This window comes from Daphnia pulex, chromosome 5, assembly GCF_021134715.1.
Source record: "Daphnia pulex isolate KAP4 chromosome 5, ASM2113471v1".
NCBI lineage: Eukaryota > Metazoa > Arthropoda > Branchiopoda > Diplostraca > Daphniidae > Daphnia > Daphnia pulex.
This window is the reverse complement of record NC_060021.1, coordinates 9,316,518-9,339,338: the sequence shown is the minus strand read 5'-3', so window position 1 is coordinate 9,339,338 and position 22,821 is coordinate 9,316,518. Positions and strand designations below refer to the sequence as shown.

The 22,821-nt window shown below is 44.2% G+C and overlaps 3 protein-coding genes across 6 annotated transcripts; 2 read left to right on the top strand and 1 right to left on the bottom strand.

The window, feature by feature from the left end:
• Nucleotides 1-212: 212 nt before the first annotated feature.
• On the top strand, nt 213-4,646 carry LOC124194380 (serine/arginine-rich splicing factor 5-like). Of its 2 annotated transcripts, none has more exons than XM_046588541.1 (12): nt 213-374; nt 562-696; nt 766-836; nt 1,237-1,398; nt 1,586-1,667; nt 2,869-2,942; nt 3,016-3,216; nt 3,292-3,324; nt 3,404-3,505; nt 3,741-3,818; nt 4,061-4,153; nt 4,322-4,646. In XM_046588541.1, exons 2-12 carry the CDS (start codon nt 574-576, stop codon nt 4,458-4,460), a joined length of 1,158 nt encoding a protein of 385 aa, XP_046444497.1. In that variant the 5' UTR covers nt 213-374; nt 562-573; the 3' UTR covers nt 4,461-4,646. The 2 variants fall into 2 exon arrangements, with proteins under 2 accessions (XP_046444497.1, XP_046444499.1); XM_046588543.1 differs by lacking the exon at nt 1,237-1,398 and adding an exon at nt 1,070-1,180.
• A 935-nt stretch (nt 4,647-5,581) lies between these two features.
• LOC124194383 (protein ZNRD2-like) lies at nt 5,582-6,682 on the bottom strand. Of its 2 annotated transcripts, XM_046588547.1 has the most exons (4): nt 6,588-6,682; nt 6,222-6,438; nt 6,073-6,157; nt 5,582-6,003 (listed from the first exon to the last, which is right to left on the bottom strand). In XM_046588547.1, exons 2-4 carry the CDS (start codon nt 6,396-6,398, stop codon nt 5,630-5,632), a joined length of 636 nt encoding a protein of 211 aa, XP_046444503.1. In that variant the 5' UTR covers nt 6,399-6,438; nt 6,588-6,682; the 3' UTR covers nt 5,582-5,629. The 2 variants fall into 2 exon arrangements, with proteins under 2 accessions (XP_046444503.1, XP_046444502.1); XM_046588546.1 differs by having other exon boundaries at nt 6,222-6,639.
• A 516-nt stretch (nt 6,683-7,198) lies between these two features.
• Nucleotides 7,199-20,299, top strand: LOC124194375 (capon-like protein). 2 transcript variants are annotated; one of them, XM_046588534.1, is made up of 9 exons: nt 7,199-7,602; nt 11,665-11,736; nt 11,835-11,930; nt 12,141-12,199; nt 12,876-12,984; nt 15,123-15,402; nt 17,992-18,383; nt 18,455-18,589; nt 18,729-20,299. In XM_046588534.1, the coding sequence occupies exons 1-9, from the start codon at nt 7,483-7,485 to the stop codon at nt 19,776-19,778; spliced, it is 2,313 nt and encodes a 770-aa protein (XP_046444490.1). In that variant the 5' UTR covers nt 7,199-7,482; the 3' UTR covers nt 19,779-20,299. The 2 variants fall into 2 exon arrangements, with proteins under 2 accessions (XP_046444490.1, XP_046444489.1); XM_046588533.1 differs by lacking the exons at nt 7,199-7,602; nt 11,665-11,736; nt 11,835-11,930; nt 12,141-12,199; nt 12,876-12,984 and adding an exon at nt 13,383-14,691.
• Nucleotides 20,300-22,821: the final 2,522 nt, after the last annotated feature.

The following is a 22,821-nucleotide window of genomic DNA, read 5'->3' as shown; positions in this document are numbered from 1 at the left end:
ACAATTTCTTCACTTTAGTTATTAATTACATTTTCATGCGGGCTAATTTACTTTCTTTTCAACCGTATTTTTCGAGGGAATTTCGGGAAAAAGTAGACACGTCAGGAGTTCAGGACACGTATTCAAATTTTCTCGAGTTGTATTTATTTTCTTGGCAACGCAGCGCCGGAGCGCCCACCCAATTTATGCCAAGCCGGCAACAGCCAAGCTCCAAGGCAGCCAAAGCTTCTCAGCTGCAGTCGAGAGCAAAGCCAGAGCAAGCAAGAACGCAACGGCTTTTTCTTCTCGAGACCCAGTTGTGAATATCTGAAAATATCAGTTTGATTCTTTGTAATCCAGCGGTTTTCCATTCTTCTGACCCTCGCAAATACCCGGTAAGCATCGTTGGTGAATTGATTTACATGTTAATTTATGTGTGTCGCATTATATTCGTAATGAAAGACGATGGCCAATAACACGGCTTATTGCTTACGTCACGTTGTCTGTGCGTTTCTTGACACGTTACCAGAGGAGATCAATTGTGTGACGTGTCCATTTCTTTTTGTTGTAACTTTGTTATAGATCATTGCTGATATGGGCACTCGCGTTTACATCGGTGGCTTGCCATACCGAGTCAAGGAGAGAGACATTGAAAGGTTTTTTCGCGGCTATGGAAAGCTTCGAGAAGTGCTAATTAAAAATGGCTACGGCTTTGTGGTGAGTTTCTCAAATCGTACATCAGAAATTCTTATGGCATTTATTTATTGATCTTCTTCAATGTTGCAGGAGTTTGAAGACTATCGGGATGCTGATGATGCAGTGTACGAGCTAAATGGAAAAGAACTTTGTGGGGAAAGGTATACTCCTACTTTCATTCTTAAGTTTACTGTGTAGTTTTGGATAAGATAAGTCTACACTGCCACCAAGTTCTTATCATTCAATGATGCTAGGTATCGATTAATAATCCTTGGTGTAGATGGTGGTGGAAATGTTCACTGGAGGTGGCATGCTAACATAACTTTATGTATTTTTTACACATGGGATAATCTTCTACCCTGTGTCTGTTAAAAACATGTTTGGGTGGAAAAAGGGTCAGTGTTGAACACGCGCGCGGTTCAGGTCGACGTGGCGGACGTGACGATCGTAATGATCGAGATCATCGCGATCGGGGTAGCCGTCGAAGCAATTGGATGGACAACAAGTAAGGATGCCAACTTAATTTTTTCCCTGTTTGTCCTTTTGTCGCGGATTTTATAGAGTGACCGTGGAGCGAGCCAAGGGGTCGCCGCGGGCACGAGGTCGTGGATCATCTGGCGGTTCCGATAGTGGCCGAAGTCCCCGCAATGGCCGCGACCACGGCCGATCTGGTTTCCGCAACTCCTCCAACTCGCGATCGGGAGGAAAGGGTGGTGGCGACAAGTAAGACGCCCACAAAGCGAAAAAAAAAAAAAAAAACGATCATCCATATTCCCCGATCGCTGCATTCGTACTTAAATAATGCATGAGACTCTAATTCACCTTAGATTCTCCCTTCATTAGTCTAGTTCTTTCTGTTATATCCTTTATTTTTAAGTGTGGAAACTAATAGTTTTGCTTTCATTTGCAGTGCTCCTCCGAGATATGGCCCACCCACCAGAACAGATTACCGTCTAGTGGTTGAGAATCTGTCGAGCCGAGTCAGTTGGCAGGTGAGTCGTTACTTGTTCCAGATAGCCGAAATAATCCTATTTGACGATGACCTTTCAATGCTGTGCTAGTGTGAGGGTCGGGACGTCTTGTTTTGTTGTGTGTGCTGACTTGTTGACGAGGTTTGCAAGTTAATGTATTTTTAACATGCTGGAACCGTTTGCTTTTCCAAGACATACTGGCCCCCCTCAGTGCGAGAGACACTCGGTTAGTGACTGCCCGCGCGCGCGCCAATGCCCGAGTGTGAACGAATCTTGTCCGTTGGTTTTCGATGATGGCCGTCCTGAACCCAAGGTTTCCACGCACCTGGCCATCACCCATCCCACATGAGCCTTGACAGATACTGGCTTTTTAAGGCATCCCAGGGAGAGGCACTGCAGTTGAAAAACCTTTGGAAGCTTCTTGGTGTTTTTCTTACGAACCTTACCAATAAATATCACCCACTTTCCCGCTCCACATCCCTTTTCCCACCACCTCCTGCCCTGGAAGCCGTCCGCTCATCCTGTGCTTTCCACACCCGTATTCCTCAACATTCTCTTTCAGGTTTCAGACGCTTTAAAAAAGAGGGTTGTGGTCGGTCGATGGGATTTGGACTAGAGATGAAAGATTGCGCGTAGTGTGGCCTTCCTCTACTTCCCCCATTCGTTGCCTACGTGTTTTGTGTACGGTGTGTTTGGGACCTGGCAGCAGCGCCTTGTTACCATTCTGGCTATGTTCCGCACATCCCTATTGGCAAAATGTCAGCAGGTAAATTTGTCTCAACCAGAACGAAACCAAGCAACTACTTTCGATGTTTCTCTTTTTTTTTTTATTTAATTTTTTTTTAAACCAAGAGCTTTTTTTCTTTTTGAGTTCGGGGCTATGAACAATTTGGGGCAAGTCCTTTTTTATTTTAATTTTGATGGGAGAGGTTTGGGCTAAAGAAAACGTGTTGCGTTGGCTGCGAAAATATCCTCCTGGCGGAACGTGAGACTACACCTTCCTCTACCCACATCCCAGTGATCTGAGGTCTCTAGTGAGAAAATTGGACGTGCCGGACTCGCTCGTGCTTTTGTTGGACTTGACGCCGCGAATTGACTGAATTACCGAAGAGTTTTCTTAATTTTAAGTTTGGGGGTGGCTAATGAAATTATTTAATATGCACGTTTGTCGTATTAGTTTAATCCATTGCAAGACTTGCTGAATTTTTACTCTTTCTTTCAGGATCTCAAGGATTACATGAGGCAGGCTGGTGAGGTCACCTACGCAGATGCCCACAAGCAACATCGCAATGAAGGGTATATTTGGACAGAAATTATATACGAAATGAACAAATAGTTATTTATACATATATTTTTAAATTCTTTACAGTGTGGTTGAGTTTGCGTCATATTCTGATTTGAAGACAGCCATTGAAAAGCTGGATGGGACAGATTTAAACGGAAGGCGAATCAAGCTTGTCGAGGATAAAGATTCGGGTAGACGCGGTTCTCGCCGTCGTTCTCGCTCTCGCTCATCATCGCGTTCCCGTTCTCGCTCCCGCTCACGTCGTCGCTCCCGTTCTCGCTCCAGGTATACAAAATAAGTCTTTGTTACTTTTGGGTGGAGTCCCTGTGTACTAATTAAATTTAATGGTTCTTCAAATAGGTCCAGAAGCAAGAGCCGCAGTCGTTCAAAGAGGTGTGTTTAATCATCTATTATTTGTGGATTAAATTTGAAACCAGCTGAGTCATTTAAAAAATCATTATGTCCATTTAAGGTCTGGAAGTAAAAGCCGCAGCCGCTCCAAATCTCGCGGGCATTCGAAGTCCAAGAGCAAGTCCCGTTCGCGTTCTCCAAGAAAGTCTCGATCCAAGTCGAGGTAATATTTTATATAAAATCTTAGATAAGTTGTATCCCGATCGCCACGCTTCAACCTCTGCATCTTGAGGATAGAAGTGCCTAAATTTATAATGAACGGGTAAATTAAAGATCACGTAGGAAGCATCCATAGCCTACTATAGGATCGGATGTGCCGAAAACGATGATGACATGTTAAACATATTACGGAAATTTTTAAGTGTGAAAATACTAATTTTTCAACTATTTGAATTCAGGTCTCGCGACAAGTCTATGGATAGATCAAAGAGCAAGTCACACTCACGTTCGCCAAGAAAGTCTCGCTCCAAGTCCAGGTGAATATCTCGATTTAGATAAAATGTTTTCGTGTCTCCCGATCGCCACGCCTTTTTCTTTCAACAATGGGAAGAAAGGTGCCAAAATTACGAACGGGAATATTAATTGGCCACGTAGGAAGCAGCCGAGATTCAAATTAATCTTCAGGCTGTGCCTTAAACGGAGGCAACAATTAAATCGAAACGCTCGAATGTTTTTAATTGGTCGCATTCCACATTTTAACTTTAAATTTGTTTTGCAGGTCTCGTGACAAGTCAGTGGATAGAGATCGTTCTGTGTCTCGTGACAAGTCTGTTGAACGCGCTGCATCGAAACAGTCGAGGAGCAAGTCAAGGTACAAACTACTTCAATGCTTTGTTTCTAATTAATGTTAAATGATGCTTTCATCTTTCGGGTCTGAATTGTATCTGGATGACAACCTTTTTTACTGATAATCAATTACCGCAGTTAATATCTTTGTATCTGTAAACAAACATTAACATTCTTTATTTCTGTTTTTCAGGGAGAGATCTCATTCTCGATCCCGTTCACGATCAGTATCTCGCAGCCGATCTGCCAGTGGCAGTCCACGCAGGGATGATCGTGATGAAGACGAGAAAATGGATAATGGACATCGGTCAAGTCCCGATAACCGCGATTAAATGGCATCGTTTTAAGAGTTTTCCCCTCCTTTTTTGACACCTAATCTACACGCCACCGATGCCCCCCTCCCTTAAAATTTTCAATACAAAAACAAGCAACTGTTTCCCCCCTATCGACGTATCTTTCGTTTAAAAATTGCTCGGCTACTGTAATTGGTAGTGAAATACAAATTCACAATGGTTCTAGCTTTTTGTCCACATGTTGGATGTATGTGTGTTACGATTTATGCTAAGGTCTGGTTTGTGGTTTCCTCGGTAATACAGATTCGAACACACGCATGAATACTTTATTTTTGTGTTCCGACCAGAAAGCCAAGTGGCGGTATTGATTTTTTTTTTAAAGAATGTACAGGGTTGCCGTTGTGTTGAAAATAAGTGTTTATTGAGTGATTGGTGTTGAACCATAACGTTTCATTATAGCCAAATATAACGACCGAAATGCGTAACATCCGACAGCAATCAAAAGAAATAGAATAAAACCTAAAACAAAAGTGTTCGTAAATGATTAGCAATTGAATTAAAACATTTCTTACCAAACGTAAAGCTTAAAAGTGATCCAGTATCCATGGATTCTGTTCTCTTCTTAGATGATTTCTTGAGATCTTCCAGTTGCTTTTCTCCGACTTCCTCCTCCACCATTTGGCGTAAGGAATTAATACGGTGACGGATTTCATCCACAGATTCTTTCTCCCCATAATCTGCGATGGTTAAAGGTGAATGAACTTTAGAAAACATATTATGGAAATAAAGAAATTCTTACCGCGTCGATAACAATCTGAAGGCGGATTCATCTTGACTAATGGACGGAGGATTAGTGATTTAAATGAGTCAATGCAAATTCGTTGTTTCTGAACTTTCGCCAGGAAGAGAGAGAGAGCGCAGACCGGCACCAAACGACGACGACGAATTTGGAATGGAAAGGGACTCTAGAATTTCCCCCTTGCAATCGACTAACAGCAGACCATATGGATTTTATCTCGAGTTGGGCATGCTTCTGTGAGGTCCATGATGATCTTCAGCTGGAGGTTGCGAGCAAGCGCAATCGACTGACGTTGATGACGCATGCGCGCAAACCATCGTGCATCCTACTAAAACCAATAACGGTGAAAGAATGAATGATGCAATGTGCTTTGCGGTGTATTGCAATAACGGGAAAATCGGAAAGACAACTAGGGGGAAAACTTTCTCAAAACATTTAGGGCTTCTACGCCATTTGTTATGACTTTCAGATATGAACTAACCAAATTAGGATCATGTTCATTTTCTACAGCAAATCTAGCCCAAGTAATTTTCTTGTGAACTACTTCAAGACATTTGAGACATTCTTCCTCCACATTCATTGTGCTTGTCAGGATACTGACTGTTGATTTATATTGAGTCTTGCTGGACACATCATTCTTCAATATGGATGGTTGCAAAGTGGTAGTGACAGGAGTCTGCAGAGCTGTTATGGCAGATGGTTCAATTCTTCTATCAGATTGATTTCTCTCTGTCATGAACTGATACTCAGCCCTCTGACTGGAAGCTGCTTTCTCACTCAAGGCTGAAAAATATTATAAAATGTTTCAAATCATTAATTAAGCTTCAAGGAATAAAATGAAAACAAAATTACCTGGGTTGTCCTTTTGAATGTCAGTATCAATCTCCTCGCAGGCAATACAGTAGATTTTATTCTTTTTGTCTTGGAGCTCGATAGTCTGATAGAAATAGAAATTTTGTTCACAAATGTCAAATTAAATCAAAGAAAAAACAAATACTCACACCACACGTTGGGCATTCAGAAGCCAACATTTTGTACCCTTTGAGTAGATAACTTCCCATGATTTTCGAAATACGATCTGATCTATCTCGTCTGGCCTGAATAACTTTCAATTCAGCTTCTGTTGGTGGAATCCATTCTTCTTCCGTATCAATATCTTTCTCAGAGTATCCAGCCATCTTTTCAATCCGTCTTGATATTTGGCTAGTTGAATGGACACTGAAGGCGTAACCGGAAAGGATATGTGTGAGTAAATTCGATATGGTTGAGATGGGCCAGTGCCAATGATTTCAGTTATAATGAAAGCAATGTGTCAAAGGCAAAAAAATAACAAAACAACATGCTGCACGAATCGATTTTTTTATTACCCTCCCTGATTTTTTTACCGACTGAATCCGTCTGCCTTGCGTAGAGAATCCCGTTTCAATTTGACCTCGATAGATGGCCCCCCAGACACGGAATATTTGATTTTTTTTTTTTTTAATCCGGACACTTGACGGCGGATTAACGGAATCTAGACTTGCTAATGCAAAAGTAATGGAACGGTATTTGCATTTGCATTAAATGTTCATCTTTTCATGTCATGGATTCATTTAAAAATTCTTGCATTATCATTGCAAAATGGTGCATGGGGAAAACCCAAACTTACATTGTGCAATCGACCGGTGAATAGAGTAGTCGGATCGATGCAAAACACCGCCAACAGGCGTGATGGTACGGACTTCTCCACCAAGCACCACTCTAGCAAGGAAAACACGTTGAATATTATTCACACATAGTCAGCAAAAAAAAAGAAATTTTGGGATTTTCCCAATTTGCGAGAGTGAGAGTATATGGAACTAAAAAGGTAGTAGCACTAAAAACCCGGATTTTTATGCCATCTATTAATAGTAGAAGAGCGGCAACGCTGAGGATAAAGAGAGGAGGGGGAAAAAGCCCTGCGGATAAAAGAAAAACCATTTTTTGGGAAGCCCATCCGTGAAAGACTGCCCTGGACCCCAGAGCAGCCAGCAGCACACACCTCAGACCTCACCTAGGCGAGTGTATATATTCTGGAAAAGCTTCAAATGGTAATCGGCTGGACTGCCGTCGTGTTGTTTGTGAGAGAGCTCCCCCGTCAGGCAGCTCCTCCATGCCGCTGATTTTTCCCTCGTGTGTTTTGTTGGTGTCGTGATTTGCCACAGTGTCTTCTGCTGCCTACTCAAACCAACTTGAAAGTGCCTTTTTTAACTAATAAAACTCTCCAAAACAATTGTGGAGACTATGCCTTTCAATAAAAGTAGCAAGCAAACCTACTGCCAAGTGCCTAATAACGATTTCGACTTGAGGATTCCCCTTCATTCGGATGAATCCTTCCAACATGGCATCGTCTTCCAGGCCAAAGTAAGTAGGAAATGTTTTGTTTGTTGGGATGTACATTGTCGAAACGTGTCTAGGCAACAGTAGTGCAAGGGCAGGTCACCAAGCTTTTTGGCAAGTCGAGCTGTGGGAATTCTTTGGTGAACGTTTGAAATTTCTGGAACTGGAAAGAGATTGAAAGCTGACGCGACCGGTCAAGTTTGCTGTTCGCATAAAATAGACACTCGCCATTCCAGACACTCCATCACCAGAGGTTTTTATAGGTGGCTTTTGTTCGTGACAGTTTTGCGGGGGTGAAAAAGAGTTTCATTGCATTTTACTGGCACGTTTTCAAGTCGCCGTTTGTGTTAATGGCCATTGGGGGTTAGCAGGACAACTGTTTGTTCGGGTCACGCGATTTTTGTAAGCATTTTTCCAACGTTGTTTGTTTCTTGCCAATTGGCGCTACCAAAAGTATTTAAAACTCCAAAGAAAGCGCGTGGCCAAATCTAGAAAGTCGGTGTATACACACACACCCACTCAGATAAAAACACAAAAGGAGAGTTAAATACCGGACGTTTTTCCCCCCTCTGTTTCGTTTAATGTTTAAAGAGAGAGAGTTAGTTAAGGGGAGAAAAAAAAAGTTATGACAAAGAACGAGAGAGAAAATGACCCACGAAGGCCTTGATGAACTTTGTTAGAAAACCCCGTGGGCGGTCGGGGTTGAAGAGGGGGGCCGGCTGCTGTTGATTCCTCTTCTTGTTCACCGGTCTGCTGCAGGCAGCTGTGTGTTAGAATTCCTCAAGGGTCTACTACATCGCACTAACCATTTCCAGAAAACTTCTTTTTCTTGGAGATAACTTTATTTTTTTGCCCTCAATTTTTCTTTGTTCAACCCTGGAAAAAACGGAGGGTTCGAATGAAACATTCCATCCCCATGTTTTTTCATTTTATTCAATTTTTTAACCCCCTCCAGGTACGTAAAAAAGCACGCTGGGAAAAAAAGTAGATTTAATATTTTTAAAATAATAATGAGTCGATGTTATTGTGTCACGAGGGGAAAGCTGCGGTGATGAGGCAGAGAGCGGGATTGAGGGCGCCGAGGGATCACGGAAACGTCGATCCGACAGCTCATCCTATTGAAAACGAGATAAAACTGATAGACGAACCGGATGCGAGTAGGTGGGCAGCACACATACACACACGCGTGTACACACACACATTCAACCGGACATTAGAATAGGCGAAACAAACTTTTGAGCGACCAGGTGATGATGACAGACACGGACAGAAACGGGAATTGTATTTGTTAGAAACATTCACTCTTTTTCTCCCTTCCAACTGTAAACTATCCCAACAGTTTGGCTGGCGTCCAGCAACATTTTTCTGGTTGTTGTTTGATTTCAGCCAGAATGTACAATTTTTCCTAGAAACAAAGGGAAGCATTTTTAGCCTGGTTCATTTTTGTCAACACTTCCTCATTGAGATCGGTGGTGCCATCATTATTTATTGCCATTTAAATCTAAACAATGTCCACCGAGGAGGACTGCGTGGCTTCTTCTATTTCCGAAATGCCCGCATTTCTCTCTCTTTACCTGTGAGGTTGTCGTCCTTATCGTCACGCTTCTTTCACCTCTTTCCTTCCGGGAGGGAGGGCTCGTGTCATCGTGCTGATCCATCAAAACAAAAGAGAAAAATAATATTTCTTTTTTTGTCTACCTTTTCTTCCTGTGTCAGCTAATATTCCCGTCTTGTTTTGTTGTGTGTCCCGGACATTTTACGACACCTAACCCGCTAAAATTACACAATCCGTGCGCTAGGGCGCTACATGCTATCAGGGTTCGTCGCCATTTTTTCTCACCGTATTACATATAGTAACTTCAAAATTCGAACTTTTTCTTTCCCCGTTAGTCGGGCAGTTGGGTGTGAACGATGTGGTGGCTCAGCAAAAAAACACAACACATTTCGTGTGTGCGATTATCTCATTCCGAGTTCGAACACTGTCGGGTCCCGTTTTATTTTTCCATTTTCTCGGTCATCGATTTTTACCGGTGTCCTCCTGCGCTAGGCAGTAGGACACGACTTCCAACAACTTGGCATCAGGAGTAGCCCTGCTGCCAGTGTTTAACTCGGGTGGGTGAATTGATGAGCCGGGATGAACGATGGATCTCAAAAGTCAAGGGAGTGCGCGATTTGATGGATGAGGTGGATGACAACGGGCAACAACCAAAAAAGAAGAAGTTTTATGAAGGCTATTTCGACTAAAACCGGAAACGGAGGGGAATTGTACATCCACAGCTTGAATCTTTCGCTTGAGCTCTTATCGCTGACTTTTTTGTTTTAGTTTTTCAGAGATCGTAAATTGTAAACGCCCGGTAGTCGTCCATTCGTTTCACCCTTTTATTGGTTAAAGTCAAAACACTCTCCGGTCTCTCAAGTCCCACTCATCCATCAAATTCTGAATTTGTCACAATGTAAAAAATAAAATAAAATCCCCCAAATGTAGAACGCCACGGCCATGTCAAAAAAACCATATCCGGTTTAGATGCTCGCGAGCCACTTGTTAGCGCCCATTGCGGTTTTTATAGATTCCGACATAGTAGTAGTATACCCAGTATAGATATATACGACTGTACAATAAAAAGAAAGAAAAGGAGGGGAACGCTATTTGGGATTACTTTTCAGTTTCGAAATTCGGTTAGTTGACCGTGTTAGCCAGTAGCCATTCCACGTTCAAAAGTTGCGTTTTCTTTTTGTTGGCTCATTTATTGTTTCTGTTTAGTTTTTTTTTTTTCCCAATCAAGGTAAATTCTTTCCATGGTAACAACAACAATAACAAACAGGGTAGTGCACTCGTCGTGTGAGGTTGGCCATCGAAGGGAAATGTCAGGACCGGTATTAAATAGAAAGGGGCGGGCGCTGTCTACTACACGAATTTTGCACGGCCTTGGTAGTTTGGCTGATGGGTCCCCGAGCGTTAAGTCAAATGCACGGCAACAACACGGAACATGGCCATGATGCCAAGCCCACCTGTGCCATCTGTCCGCCGGTGGGTTCCTTGTTGTACACTCACGTGAATCATGCACTTCCCTCTATAAAGTGAGACACTGTTGCGTGAAATGATCTTCATCTCAGAGGGTTGATTCAAACCATGTCGGAGTTGTCCAATTGTCCCACATTGATGGGTGTCGCGTTACCTGAGAAATTTTCTTGCGTGTCAATAGTAGTCCATCGAATCCGGATTCCATTGTTTTGACTGGTTTTATTTGACTTGAATCATTGTGGAAGAAATGACGTCATTACAACTGTAAGTGGGTAGCGAAATTGACGTCATTTTTTTTTCTTTTGGCGGGAGTCTGTCGACCCGAACGAAAACGCAAACAGAGGCAACAGAGTCCCTTTTGGGTGTAGATAGACAGGCAGATCTCTGTTATTTGTATAGACTCTCGCGGTTTTTACCTTGAGGCATTGTTATTACGTATTATATCTCTCTCTCTGTCTGTTCTCTTTCAAGGTTTTTTGGGTAAGGCGTCACTCATTCCATGACTGAATCCAATGTGTAACTATGCGCCGCATCCGACTCGGAAATTCGCCAAATTCCATTAGACTGTAGGGTTCTTTTTTATTAAAAATGAGTTAATGTTAATTTATTCATTGCTGGGATTGTCTCTCACGCAAGAAAAGAAGATTTCCCCATCCGTTTGAATAGTCAACTAGGAATTATTTATCCTGACGGATTATTCTGACCGCAGTGTTGGTAGAGGCCTATAACATGATTAGAATTCACCTTTTTTCGTGGGGTTTGATTGTTTGCCTAGAGGCCAGATATAAGAACAAGTGCCATGTACCGTATAATATCGGTACAGGTAGACCTGGCACATGTACACGAATAGTGGAATCGGTGTGTTATACACGTGAACTTCCTATTTCTTTCCCCTTATTGTGTGCCACGTGAGATTGCCTTTGGTTGTTTCACCTTTGACCTGAAATCACACGAAACAAACGTCTGGAGAAACAACGAACCTCTCTATACTACACTGTAAATTGATGGTCTAATTGGTTGGTTTTTCTTTTTCTTTGGGGTTGATTGTGCTTGACTCCTGACAGTACATCGGCAGTCTGGATGTGCCGCGACCCAACAACCGGATGGAAATTGTTGCAGCCATGCGCCGAATTAGGGCAAGTTCCTTTACCGTTTCCTATTTAAATTGTTTATGTTTCTATTCAGGTCGAGTGTGGTGATTTAATTCATTATCTTCTCATTCATTTCAAAATAGTACGAGTTCAAGTCCAAGGGTATGAAGAAGAAGAAAGTGTCATTCGAAATATCAGTCGATGGCGTCAAGGTATCTCTGTACAAGCGCAGACCCAAGGTGAGCAAGTCTATGCTGATAATCTTTATTTGATTGCAGAGTGAAATGAACTTATAATTCCCTCAACAAAAAAAACCTGTTTCTTTCACTGATATGTTGGCGCGTTGCGCTTGTGGCATTGATTGAATCTAAATTGGATGTTTCCCTTTTTTATTTTATTTGCGCGTGTCTCCTTTCGATTTCCTTTTCATCGACGATTTACGCCTACAGAAGAAGGACTGGCCGGTAGATGACAGCACTCTTCTGCTCATGCAACATCCAGTCTACAGGTATAAAATAATAATAATAATATTTATAAATAAACAACACTGGAAATTGAAACTTGTAAAAATCCCCAAAAATAAGTAACTGGGAGGGATAAAGTAACTCTCTCCAATTAGCGGAGTTAAGTTTCCCATTAATTGGATCTATCCCCTTTCAAAATGAAAGCAAATGCGCAGCGGGGTGGGGGAAAAAAACACGAAGCAAAAGATTGAAATAATCATTGGAAAGAAAAAAAGACAATTGGATTAGTGCCACACAGGCAGGGAACTGGTAGAGCTTCGTCGAAGGAGAAGCCAGACGTCACAGAGAGTGAGCGTGGGTCATTCGACCCAGATACGAACGTATATCCGTCAATACAAGCCGAGAGAGTCTTAAGGAGAGAAGGACAGTAAAGGGGGTGGACCGGTGATGGTCTGGTGTAGTAGGGCGCGGTATCTCTCTCGGCGTTATCCGCGTCAGATTTTGAATCCTTTCCAAATGACCTCGAATAAGTGTGACAGGTCGATAAACATTCGAATTGGGGTGTATATCTGTGTCTGTCCGTTATTAGATGCGTCCTCCGAGCGCGGCGCGGAGAGTTCATTAAAATGACACGCGGATGACTCACAATGACGCACCCCCACCCTTCTTTTTTGACATTGACATTTTTTTATATTTTTTTTTTCTTTTTGTTTTCTCCAGGATCTTTTATGTGTCGCATGACTCGCAAGACTTGAAAATCTTCAGTTACATCGCCCGCGACGCATCCAGCAACTTTTTCCGCTGCAACGTTTTCAAAACGACCAAAAAGGTGCGTAATCCATCGCTATGAATGCATCCGTCTTCTTCTTCCAGCTTTCGCTTTTGGTATTCCGTTACGAAAATCCGCCGAAGGACGGGAGAATTCCACCCTCTCGAGGGAAATCAGAAAGAAAAAGGGCCGGGGTGGAATTTGAGCCGATCCGAATGGAAACAGGACACACACACACACATCGTTGTGTGTGTATATTCCCATTCGTCTGCATATCAAAAACCTTCAGGCCAACAAGTAAAAAAAGGGTAAAAAAAAAGAAACGAAAATCCGTGCAATGTTTCTCTATAAATAGTGAGAGAGGGCCGCACTTGCGCAGGGCAAGTTGTATAACGCCGACGTCTCTTTTGGGGCTGCCGGGGGATATGATCATCTTATTTTAGCGGCGCGAGTCTGGCGTATCACATTTTGATTTTTTTTTCAACTCTTGTTGTGTGTCCGTTTTTTGGGCGCCGATGATTCGCTCTTTAAATATACATCCATTCACGTTGATTTGCCCCCACCCAAAAAGCATGACGAGAAAGAGCTTGTGATGTAGCGCCTTTTTGGCCGCCGGAATTGGCATTGTGTTTTGCACGGAACGTGACCACCAAATCCCCTCCCTCGTTGTTTCTCCCGTTTCGACGACGACGATTCCGGCAGAATAACCGTCAAGCCAACCCGCTGTGTGGAAACCCAAAACAAAACCGTGTACAATCTGGCGGGAAAAAGAAAACAAGAAGAAGAAGCAAGTCGGAGCCCGTCCTCCCGCTTTTCAGTCCCAATGATCCCGATAAGAGCACATGACACAGACCGATCCCTCTTGGTCGGGTTCCCAAGTTGCCGGCAGCGACCAACGACGACGGCCAACGACGTCGGATGATGCAGTTTCGGGGCGGGACTTGGGTCTATGTTGGTTTCGCTCCTGCTCTCCTCCTATCTTCTTTCAAGACTGGCTCGCACAGCTTCTGCCCGTCTCATCTTGACTGCGGTGCAAGAGACTGGCCTCACCGGGGGTCCTCTCAGTCCTCAATCGCCCTGGCGTCCGTCGAGTCGAACGTTCGTTCTCAATTCCGCTGGCAGCAGCAGCAGCAGCAGGTTGTTCCTCTTATAACTCACGTCCGTCCCGAACCAAGACGGACCCTACCCAGTGTCTCGCTACGCTACCCAAGGTGCATCCCAGTGAACTCTTCCGGTTGTTGTTGGTGGTGGTGGTGCTCTGCAATCGTCGGTAGCTGATCAAAAACAATTGAGAAAGCCAAAACAATGAAGATGCTCAAGCAACGATTCCGGGAGCGATCTGAAAGTTGGCTGAGTGCGTCCACCGACCGCTTTCTCGTTCATCCGCCGCATCCGCCGCTCGTCGAGCCGCACAATCCCCCCGTCTCCATTCTGAGCCACAGTTCCGCTCTGACGGCCACAACGGCCGCAGCCAACGGCCAATCGAATCTGTCAACTCTTCCAGTGATTGAACTGAATCCGCCTCTGAATCCGGCCGGATCCAATTCGCTGTCTCATAACTCGCCGCAGCTGCCACAGCAACAACACCAGCAAGATCGGCCGAGGAAGAAACTTTCGTTCCGCGATCCGGAAGTCACCAGCGCGGAGGCATCCGGCAAAGATGGTGACGCCTCGTCGTCGTCCCACCAGCAGCCGCACAACCATCAACATCTGAGCTTACTCAAAGACCAGGGCTTCTCCGACAGCATGGAAAACGTCGATCTGGAGGTTCTTCTTCCGTCTTTGTCCATCCATTTCAAGTTTCGTGAGGGTCGTAGAAGGTTTTGTTTCCGAGAAATCCGCAATCGGCCCACTCGTATTGTTGTTGGGGCAGAACTGGATGGGCTGTTACGTCACACAGGGGGGGAAAGAAAGTCAAAGGGAGTAAAGAAGCGAATGTTTATTCTTGTATATGTCTATAGACGTGTGTATATATATATATAAATTTACCGTGTTGTTTGTTGAGCAACATTTTCTTCTTTCTTCACATTGGAAAACAGGGCAATGCATTTGGGCCCCCACGGTTATTTTTAACGCGTGGTGGATAGCATCAACAACAACAACAATCAGAACCCCCAAATTTCGGTTGTTTTGTTTTTTGTCTTGGTGAAACTTTGCTCATTTTTTTGTTTTGTTTGTTTTCAAATAACTTTTTACAGAGCCAAGCCATGAAAATCGTGCGAACGGTCGGCCAGGCCTTTGAAGTTTGCCACAAGTTTGCCGTTCCGCCGAGTCTGTCGGTCGGCCAGCACGACGACAGCCACGAAGAAGATGAAGAATGCGAAGAGGAGGAAGAAGAAGAAATTCGCGATGAAATGGACGGCGAACACGAGGAGGAAGCGCAAGTCCGTCACGAGCAGCAGCAGGATCTTCTCCAATCATCGGTCGATCATTTATCCCTGCCCAGCAGTCTGGACATGAAGCCGCCCATTCGATCAGGTAAGAAATTGATCGCCTCTAAAAAAAAAAAAATCAAATTCACTTGACTTGGATTTCCTGTCTGCCTGTCGCTTGGAGTTGTCGAGACACTAAACAGGCCATGCCGGGCAGAGATAGCGGCCCACAGATAGTTGAGAACCAAAAAGGCTTAGCTCTACTCTCTGCGGCTGATTATATAAATAGCATCCGCGAAAGACCCTTCCGTCAGCGTGCGTGGCGGGAGAGTCTAGGAGTAGGGACCTTCACTGCGCTGGCCCAGTCGCCGCAATAGGAAACAAAACATAAATCTCATCTCTTGTTTCTGCCGCAAAAAGAACAGCGCCGGAATAGAAGGGGGGCCCAGTCGACGTCAGTAAGCATCCATCACACACCCCATGGAATTAGGGGTAATATAATGCACGTGCAGCAATTGAGAGAGAGTATTCCATCTGGTCATCCAGCCGATGCCCACCCAAAATAGATGAGAGGGGCAATCTGTTTGTCGAGTCCCAACCGAAACCACTTGACACAATGGGCCGCACGATATTGACGCAGATTTTTTAAAATTGGGTGGGGGGTTTACTCTTGACACGCTGACGAGATTCAGGTCTGCGGCTGACGAGATCAAGGTTGTTGTTTTTCTCAATCTGCATTTCGTGGTGTGTACGGTGCGGTTGCTTTTCCCGAACGAAGAGACGACGATTTTGGCACGCTGAAGGGTGAAAAGGAGTTCTATTTTCGTGTTCGTCGAAGAAAGAGAGAGAGAAGAGAGAGAAAAGATCAGTGTCTGGAGGCCATTGTCATGTCATCGCCAGAGAATCGCCACACACACACACAACGGGCGGTGCCACCTCCTCCTCTCGACTCCCGACAGTCCTGCTGCGGGGTCCCTCGTGCGAAAGACGAACGAAATTATTTGCTCTAACAGCTAGCCCAGCCGCTAAAGAATGTCTCTCTCTCTCTCTCTCGTTCCCCTTGAAAACAAACAAACGCAACAAGAGTAAGTGTATCACAATAGAAGACGAGATGGAAGAAACTCTTTTGGGGGGGGGGGGGGGGTGTTTGATACACACACTAGTCCCTATCTGCTACGCCAACTAATTTTAGCCGCAGCGCCGACGAATAAATTACAAAAAGAACTAAGAAGAAGAAGAGTGTCGGTTGCGAATTCATCATGTCGTCGCCAGAGTAAGCGATTAGTCGTGTCTCGTTAGGATTCTCCCATCTCGTTGGGGACAACCTCCTGCGACGCTGGATCGATTCCGCACGTTCGAAGAAAAAAATATCCAACCCATAAACCGCAATTCATCGTTTTTGATTTTGTGGGTGGGATCGTTAAAATGACATGAAACTCTTGTGACTTGCAGCTCCAACGCCTAAAGGGGGGCATCTTCCTCTGGGCCAGCACACGGATCGTTAGACTCTTGTTGAACGATTTACTGTACAGTCGTACACGACGTGTTTTGTTGTTGTTTTTGCCCTCCCGTCCTTTGATATCCTTTGGTGGTGACCTACGTCCCGATGAGAAAAAGTTATTTTCGGTTTCTCCGTTTCCAAAATATACGACGACAATCAAGCCGAAAAGATTCAGCGACTGAAAGATATAGATATAGAGAAATGAAAAATGAAAGACGATAAGGAAGAAGGCGGCCGACCCGTCCATCTTCTTCCTCTGGCGTGGCTCTCGTCCAGCATCTTTTTGTTTTTGTTTTCTTCCGTATGCCTTTGCACCGATTCCTTTTGCGCCTGGTGGGTTTCTTCTTCTTTGATTTCAGCGGACGAGCAAACCAAAACAGAAGCTCGCCTCTTCTCCTCGCGTGTTTTTCGGCTCACACTGTCCGATCTATTTTTCGAAACACGGGCAGACCCGCAAGTGTGCGGAGGTGTGTTGTCCTTTTTGACGCTGCGCAGCTCCTGGCCCGAATTCTATTTTGTTTTTTTTTCCCCCAACTTTTTATTTTGTGTGTGATTTTTTATTTTTTTATTTGTTGAGGTGTTGGCACGACGTTTACACACAGACTCTCGAAATAGTTTCCTCACCGTACAGACGGGCCAGGAATATCGGTTTTGATGGATTCAATTTTTTTGGTATGATCGCTCCTAATGACTGGAAGTCTACGTGATGTTAATCATGGAGTTTTAAGTTCCATTTTTTTTCTCTTTTTAAGAGAGAGAAACGAGGTGACCCCTACTGGTCATCGGCAAGATGAACAGGTGGTGAACCAGAAATAATTTTGAAAAAAAAAGAAAAATCTTGTTAAGGGTATTTCCCCCGCCAACACAAACAGCCAACGGGGAAAAAAATCGAAATTAATGGGCCCGTCGGTTGTGTGTGTGTGTGTTTTGAGCGTTTATGTCGGCCTGTGGCTGGCCCCTCGCTGCACGTCGACGGTCGTTTTTTTTTTCTTGTTTCCAAATTGTAGTTGATGACTGGTTGAGCTTTTTCCCACGACACTATGTGTAGGAGGCAAGAAACTAATGAACTCTTTTCGCTCGTTAATTTTCATTTTTCTTCTTTCTATTTGATCTCTTGTCAAGTCGAATAATAATAAAAAAAAAGGGTCTAACCTAATCTATTTCCTTATTACCCTCCATTCTAAATGGGTCTAGTCGAATACGGAGGGGATCAGGTCATTGACCACAATCATACGGCCGATCTTCTTAATTTGAGCCTGGACGCGTCTCCGAAAATCGTCATGGAGCCGCCCCGTCTGGAACCGTCTGCCACCCAACAACTTCAGCAACAATTGCAAATGATTCAACAACAACAACAACAGTCATATCCCCGTCCCGAGCCGATCCTGGTGGCCCAAGCGAATCAACAACAGCTGTCGCAACAACAGCAACAGCACGGCAACACCCCGTTGGCCCTCCAACATGAAGTGCTGCTCCTGAAACAACAAGTGGAACAGCAGCAGCAGCAAACACAAGCGGCCATCGCTCAAGTCAAGTTGCTCAAGGATCAGCTGGCCGCTGAAACTGCCGCCCGCATGGAAGCACAGGTAAGTCGTGCCTGTTGCCTCATATCTTCTGTGCATTTGAAATGAAATGAATCGTTTCACTTTCTCAACAGGCTAGAACACACCAGCTGCTGATTCACAACAAGGAGCTACTGGATCACATACAAACGCTAGTGATGCAGATGCAGGAGCTTGAGAGTAAAGTACCAATCATCTCCAACCTACCGACTCCGTCAGCCATACCTCAGGTGAGTCCGTCATGTTGTTGTTATTCAAATGCCAATGGATAGTGGCTATACTCCTTTGGGGCGATCCTGTTTTCGTAGCTTTGGTGGTTGGTGGCTTTTGCTTCTCTTTGGTGACACGGTAGCCCTTTGCCATTTTCAGATGATGACCGTCCAGCAGCAGCAACAGCAAGCGTCTCGGCTTCCCACTTTGCGTGAAGTGGACTGCCAACAAGAATTGGTCAACATGGCCGCCGCTATGCTGTCGGCCGCGGCGGCCAATTCGGTACAGAACAACCGCGAATTGCAAGCTCACCAATTGCAGCATCAATTGCAACAACAGCAACAACAGTACGCTATCCTCTTGGCTCAAGCCGTCCAGCAGCAACAGCAACAAGTCAATTTCCAACAACTACCTCAACTTTTGAGCGCTTCGCCACTTAGCCCCGCAATGATGAACCAGCCACAAGCCCCCAATAACTTCTTCCAGTTTCAAACCAACAACTCCTCCGCCCAAAATTCGCCAAGTCATTTGACTCTTGGAGGCCATCAGGCCGTCATCAACGCGCCTCATTATCATTCGCCCAATTCTCCTTCGAGCTTCAACAGCCTTGGTCCGCTTCATTCGGCCGGTCCGTCGACGGCCTCCCCAGGCAATTCAGTGCCCAGTGGTCTGCAGCAGACGCAGCGGCCCTCGCCCAGCCCGTTCATCCTTCCTTTAGGCGACGTGGATCAAAGTGGATCGCACGATTCCGGCCTAGGATCTGGTCACTTCCAGGCGACGGCAGGAGCAACAGCAGCAGTTTCCGTTCCGACGGCCTCGGCGGCTTCGGCTGCCGCACTGCGATCGATGGAAGTCATCCGGCGCTTGCAGCTGATTGGCGAAGACAGTTCTGGCGGAGGCGCCAGTGTCAATTCGCTGCACAGTTCGGATTCCGACCGCCAACGGATGGATTCTTCACTGGAATCGATGACGAGTGGAGGACAAGGCCGTCCTAGTCTCCCAACTCTTCACCAGCAATTGGAACACCTTCGATTGGGTAACGAGTCGGGAGGAAGTGACGAATGTCGCACTCCATCCAGCGCATCGGGCGGCACACTCCGCCGCAATGGGCCTTTCATAACTCGTTCCACCTCGGAAAAGGTTCCCCACCGAAACGAGATACTGGCTCAAGTCCAGCGCACTTCCTGGGCCCGTCACACTACCAAGTAAACAGTTTCCCTTTCGTGGAAACGCGAAGACGGAAAGAACAATCAACCAAAATGGAAAACAAAACAAAAAACAAATTGGATTTTTATTGGCCTTTGGAATTCTTCATTGGAAACATGGCAAACTACAACGACATTATTCTATCGTCTTTTTTCTTTCAATCCCCCCGACATTTATCTTCAAAAAAGCAAAATAAAAAAAAAAACAGTCGCATTTCCAACCGAAACCGGACAAGTTCCTCAAATCAAAAATTCATGGCATTTCAAAAAAAAAAATAAGTATGATTGCATCACAACCGACATAACGCAGGCTCTTTCTCATAATCGCCGATCATTGATTGATTGATGATCCTATAGAGAAACACAAATTAAACAATCCACAAGCAAAATAATTAACCAACAGTCCCCTCAGAAACAGCCAACACGGAACCATAAAAAACAAATCAACTCAACTTAAAAAGAAAATTAAAATTAGCTCTGTACCTGTTTGATCTGAAACTGAAATTACACGATTTTACTCAACCACCCAAGAAGCGATCCGCGATATTTCTCTCGCATCACGGTCACACAAAAAGAAGTTGCCCATCGTCTGTCGATGCCGTTTGTTTTGTGTCTATTGTTGTTGATGTTTTTTTTTTTGTGTTATGTGCGCCGGGCCAGCAGCTTATCGGTGTTGCGTGTTTTTATTTTGTTCCAACTTCTTGTCTATTTCTTAACTGGGAATTTCTTCTTTCGCTCTTTTTTTTCCTGGCCGCTCTTTTGTGCGTAGCGCTTTTTGGCTTTGCTAGTCGCGACTTTTTTCGAATAGCGATCGAATAACTCGTCCCAGGCTGATGATATGCACGGCAGTTTCTGGCACGACAATTTCATTTGATTGATCATTGGCATGACCGTCTTGTCTTTTCTTTGTCGTTTGCCTTTTTTTTCTCTCGTCTCGTCTCTGCTCCCGTGTTTTCCCCCTTGCGCGGAAAATATTTCAGTTGCCGCTGACTGCACGGATCATGGAATGGCTGCAACTGCAGCCCATCTCTCGCCAAGAGTCGGGTTACGTCGAGGATGCGGCCGCCACCAACACGCAGGACGATTGTGACGAAGTAGACGTCATGGTCGATGAAGTCAGGCGCCGATTCTACGACGCCACACGCCGCTCCTTGCCCACGTCCGTCCGCAGCCGGAGCCGTTTTGGACGTCGGTGGAAATTTCTTTCGCGGAAATCCAGCTGGCGATCGCTCTAACACACAGTTGCATCCATCCATCGTCCCTCGTGTCCCGTCCTCACCTCCGATGTGGAGAGTATGCCGTAATCCATTAATCAAAGTAACAAAACAATTTTTACGTTAGAAACAAAAAACTAAAAGGAGAAACGCCGTACACTTTTCGATGATCTAAGAGAGAGACTACACAGTGTAGTTAGTATTATATATATATCCCGAGTGACACGGGCTCTGGATTTTTTTTTCTTCTTCTCGATGCTGCTGGTTGGTATATAAATCCGTCGGCAGAGCTGACGGCGGTCATTCGAAATGCGTGTGGTGTGTGTGTGTGTTGGTAGCAGCCTCTTTTATAAATATTTATTTATATACATACTCTCTCGCGTCGGTTCTATTTTTGGAGAAAATTCGCTGAACTCAATCATTGAATGATGGATGTTTGTAGAGATAGATAGAAGATAGATACCCTTGTCGAGCGCTGTAACCTTTACAGTCCGACGGGAATGCGTAATATGAATATTTCTCCTTGCGGAAATATCGGAACTCAGCATTATGCACTTTTCCCATGTCACTATTTTTTTGTTTTTGCTTCCTTCCACCTGTACACGTTTTCTCCCGGTCGGGGATTTCCTTTCCTCGCTATCTCGCATACACACACACACAAAGTTATACAGAACTTTTTTGACACTCAAATATTGAAGCAAAACTACACACCCAGTGTTCAATCATCCGGCGGCCCCACAACTCAAAAAGGCTCACCTGGGATATTTTAAAACCTTTACGCCATTACAGCAATTCCACTAAAGTACTTTTTTCCGTTTCAAATTGTTTTTGATACTTTTTCTGTACTTTTCTTCTGTTTAAGTCAGGATCGTTTTGGTTTTGTTCGATTTTCCTTTTTTTTTTAAATGGTTAAGAGCCCCCCCTCTCTTTCCGAACTTTGTGGTGTAACATCAACATTAGGTTAATGGGAAAAAAGGTAAAACATTAAGGGAAAAAATGACTTGAAAGAGGGGAAACATATAATGTAAACGTGTGTCGCCTTATCTTGAGCGTAGAAGTTTGTTGACTTTCGGGCGTGTTCTTTACGCCAATGTGTATATTTGCTCGTAGCCCCCTCCCCCCTTATCCTCCCCCTTTCTGTGTAACGTTCTCTCCTTTTTTTAACAGAAATAATAAAAAAAAAACCTATTTTCTTCAAAAAGAGAGAGAGAGAGAGAGAGAAAAAAAACAGTAAAATCTGTTTGTGTATGTATGGGTTTTTTGCGTGAAATCCCGTCTGGAGCCAAACAAATACACGTTATATTACTGCTATGTATACGTTTACGTACGCCATCGCCCGCTTCCGTTTTTCACCATAAAGATGCAAGGTGATGTTGTGATGATTGATTCGTATTTTATTTGGACGGGGAAAAAAAATAGCTGATTGACGTAAACATAAATCTCATAATATGTAGAGAAGTCAGAAGTGTCACAATATTTCCAATTTTTTTATTTTCATTTTTGAATTAGAAAATCATGTATATTAATCTAAGTTGTTTGTCAACAGTGTTTTTTGTCCAGTGTTGTTCCTGTAAGAAAATTTAGATTGTTGAATAATTTTCAAATTCAAACATAGGCTTAAATTAATCTCTAAAATCAAACAAGTGCAATTAGAAAATTTGACGACCAAAGGGGAACCTGCCGCCACACCGGCACCCTGTTATTATTTATTTGAACGGAAATAGTGGATTGACTTAACATGTACATTTTCTTCTGGTGGAAACGTACCACCCACACATGCAGCTATAATAGACTTTGGATCGTCGCCGTACGTGATGACTGGAAAACACGAAG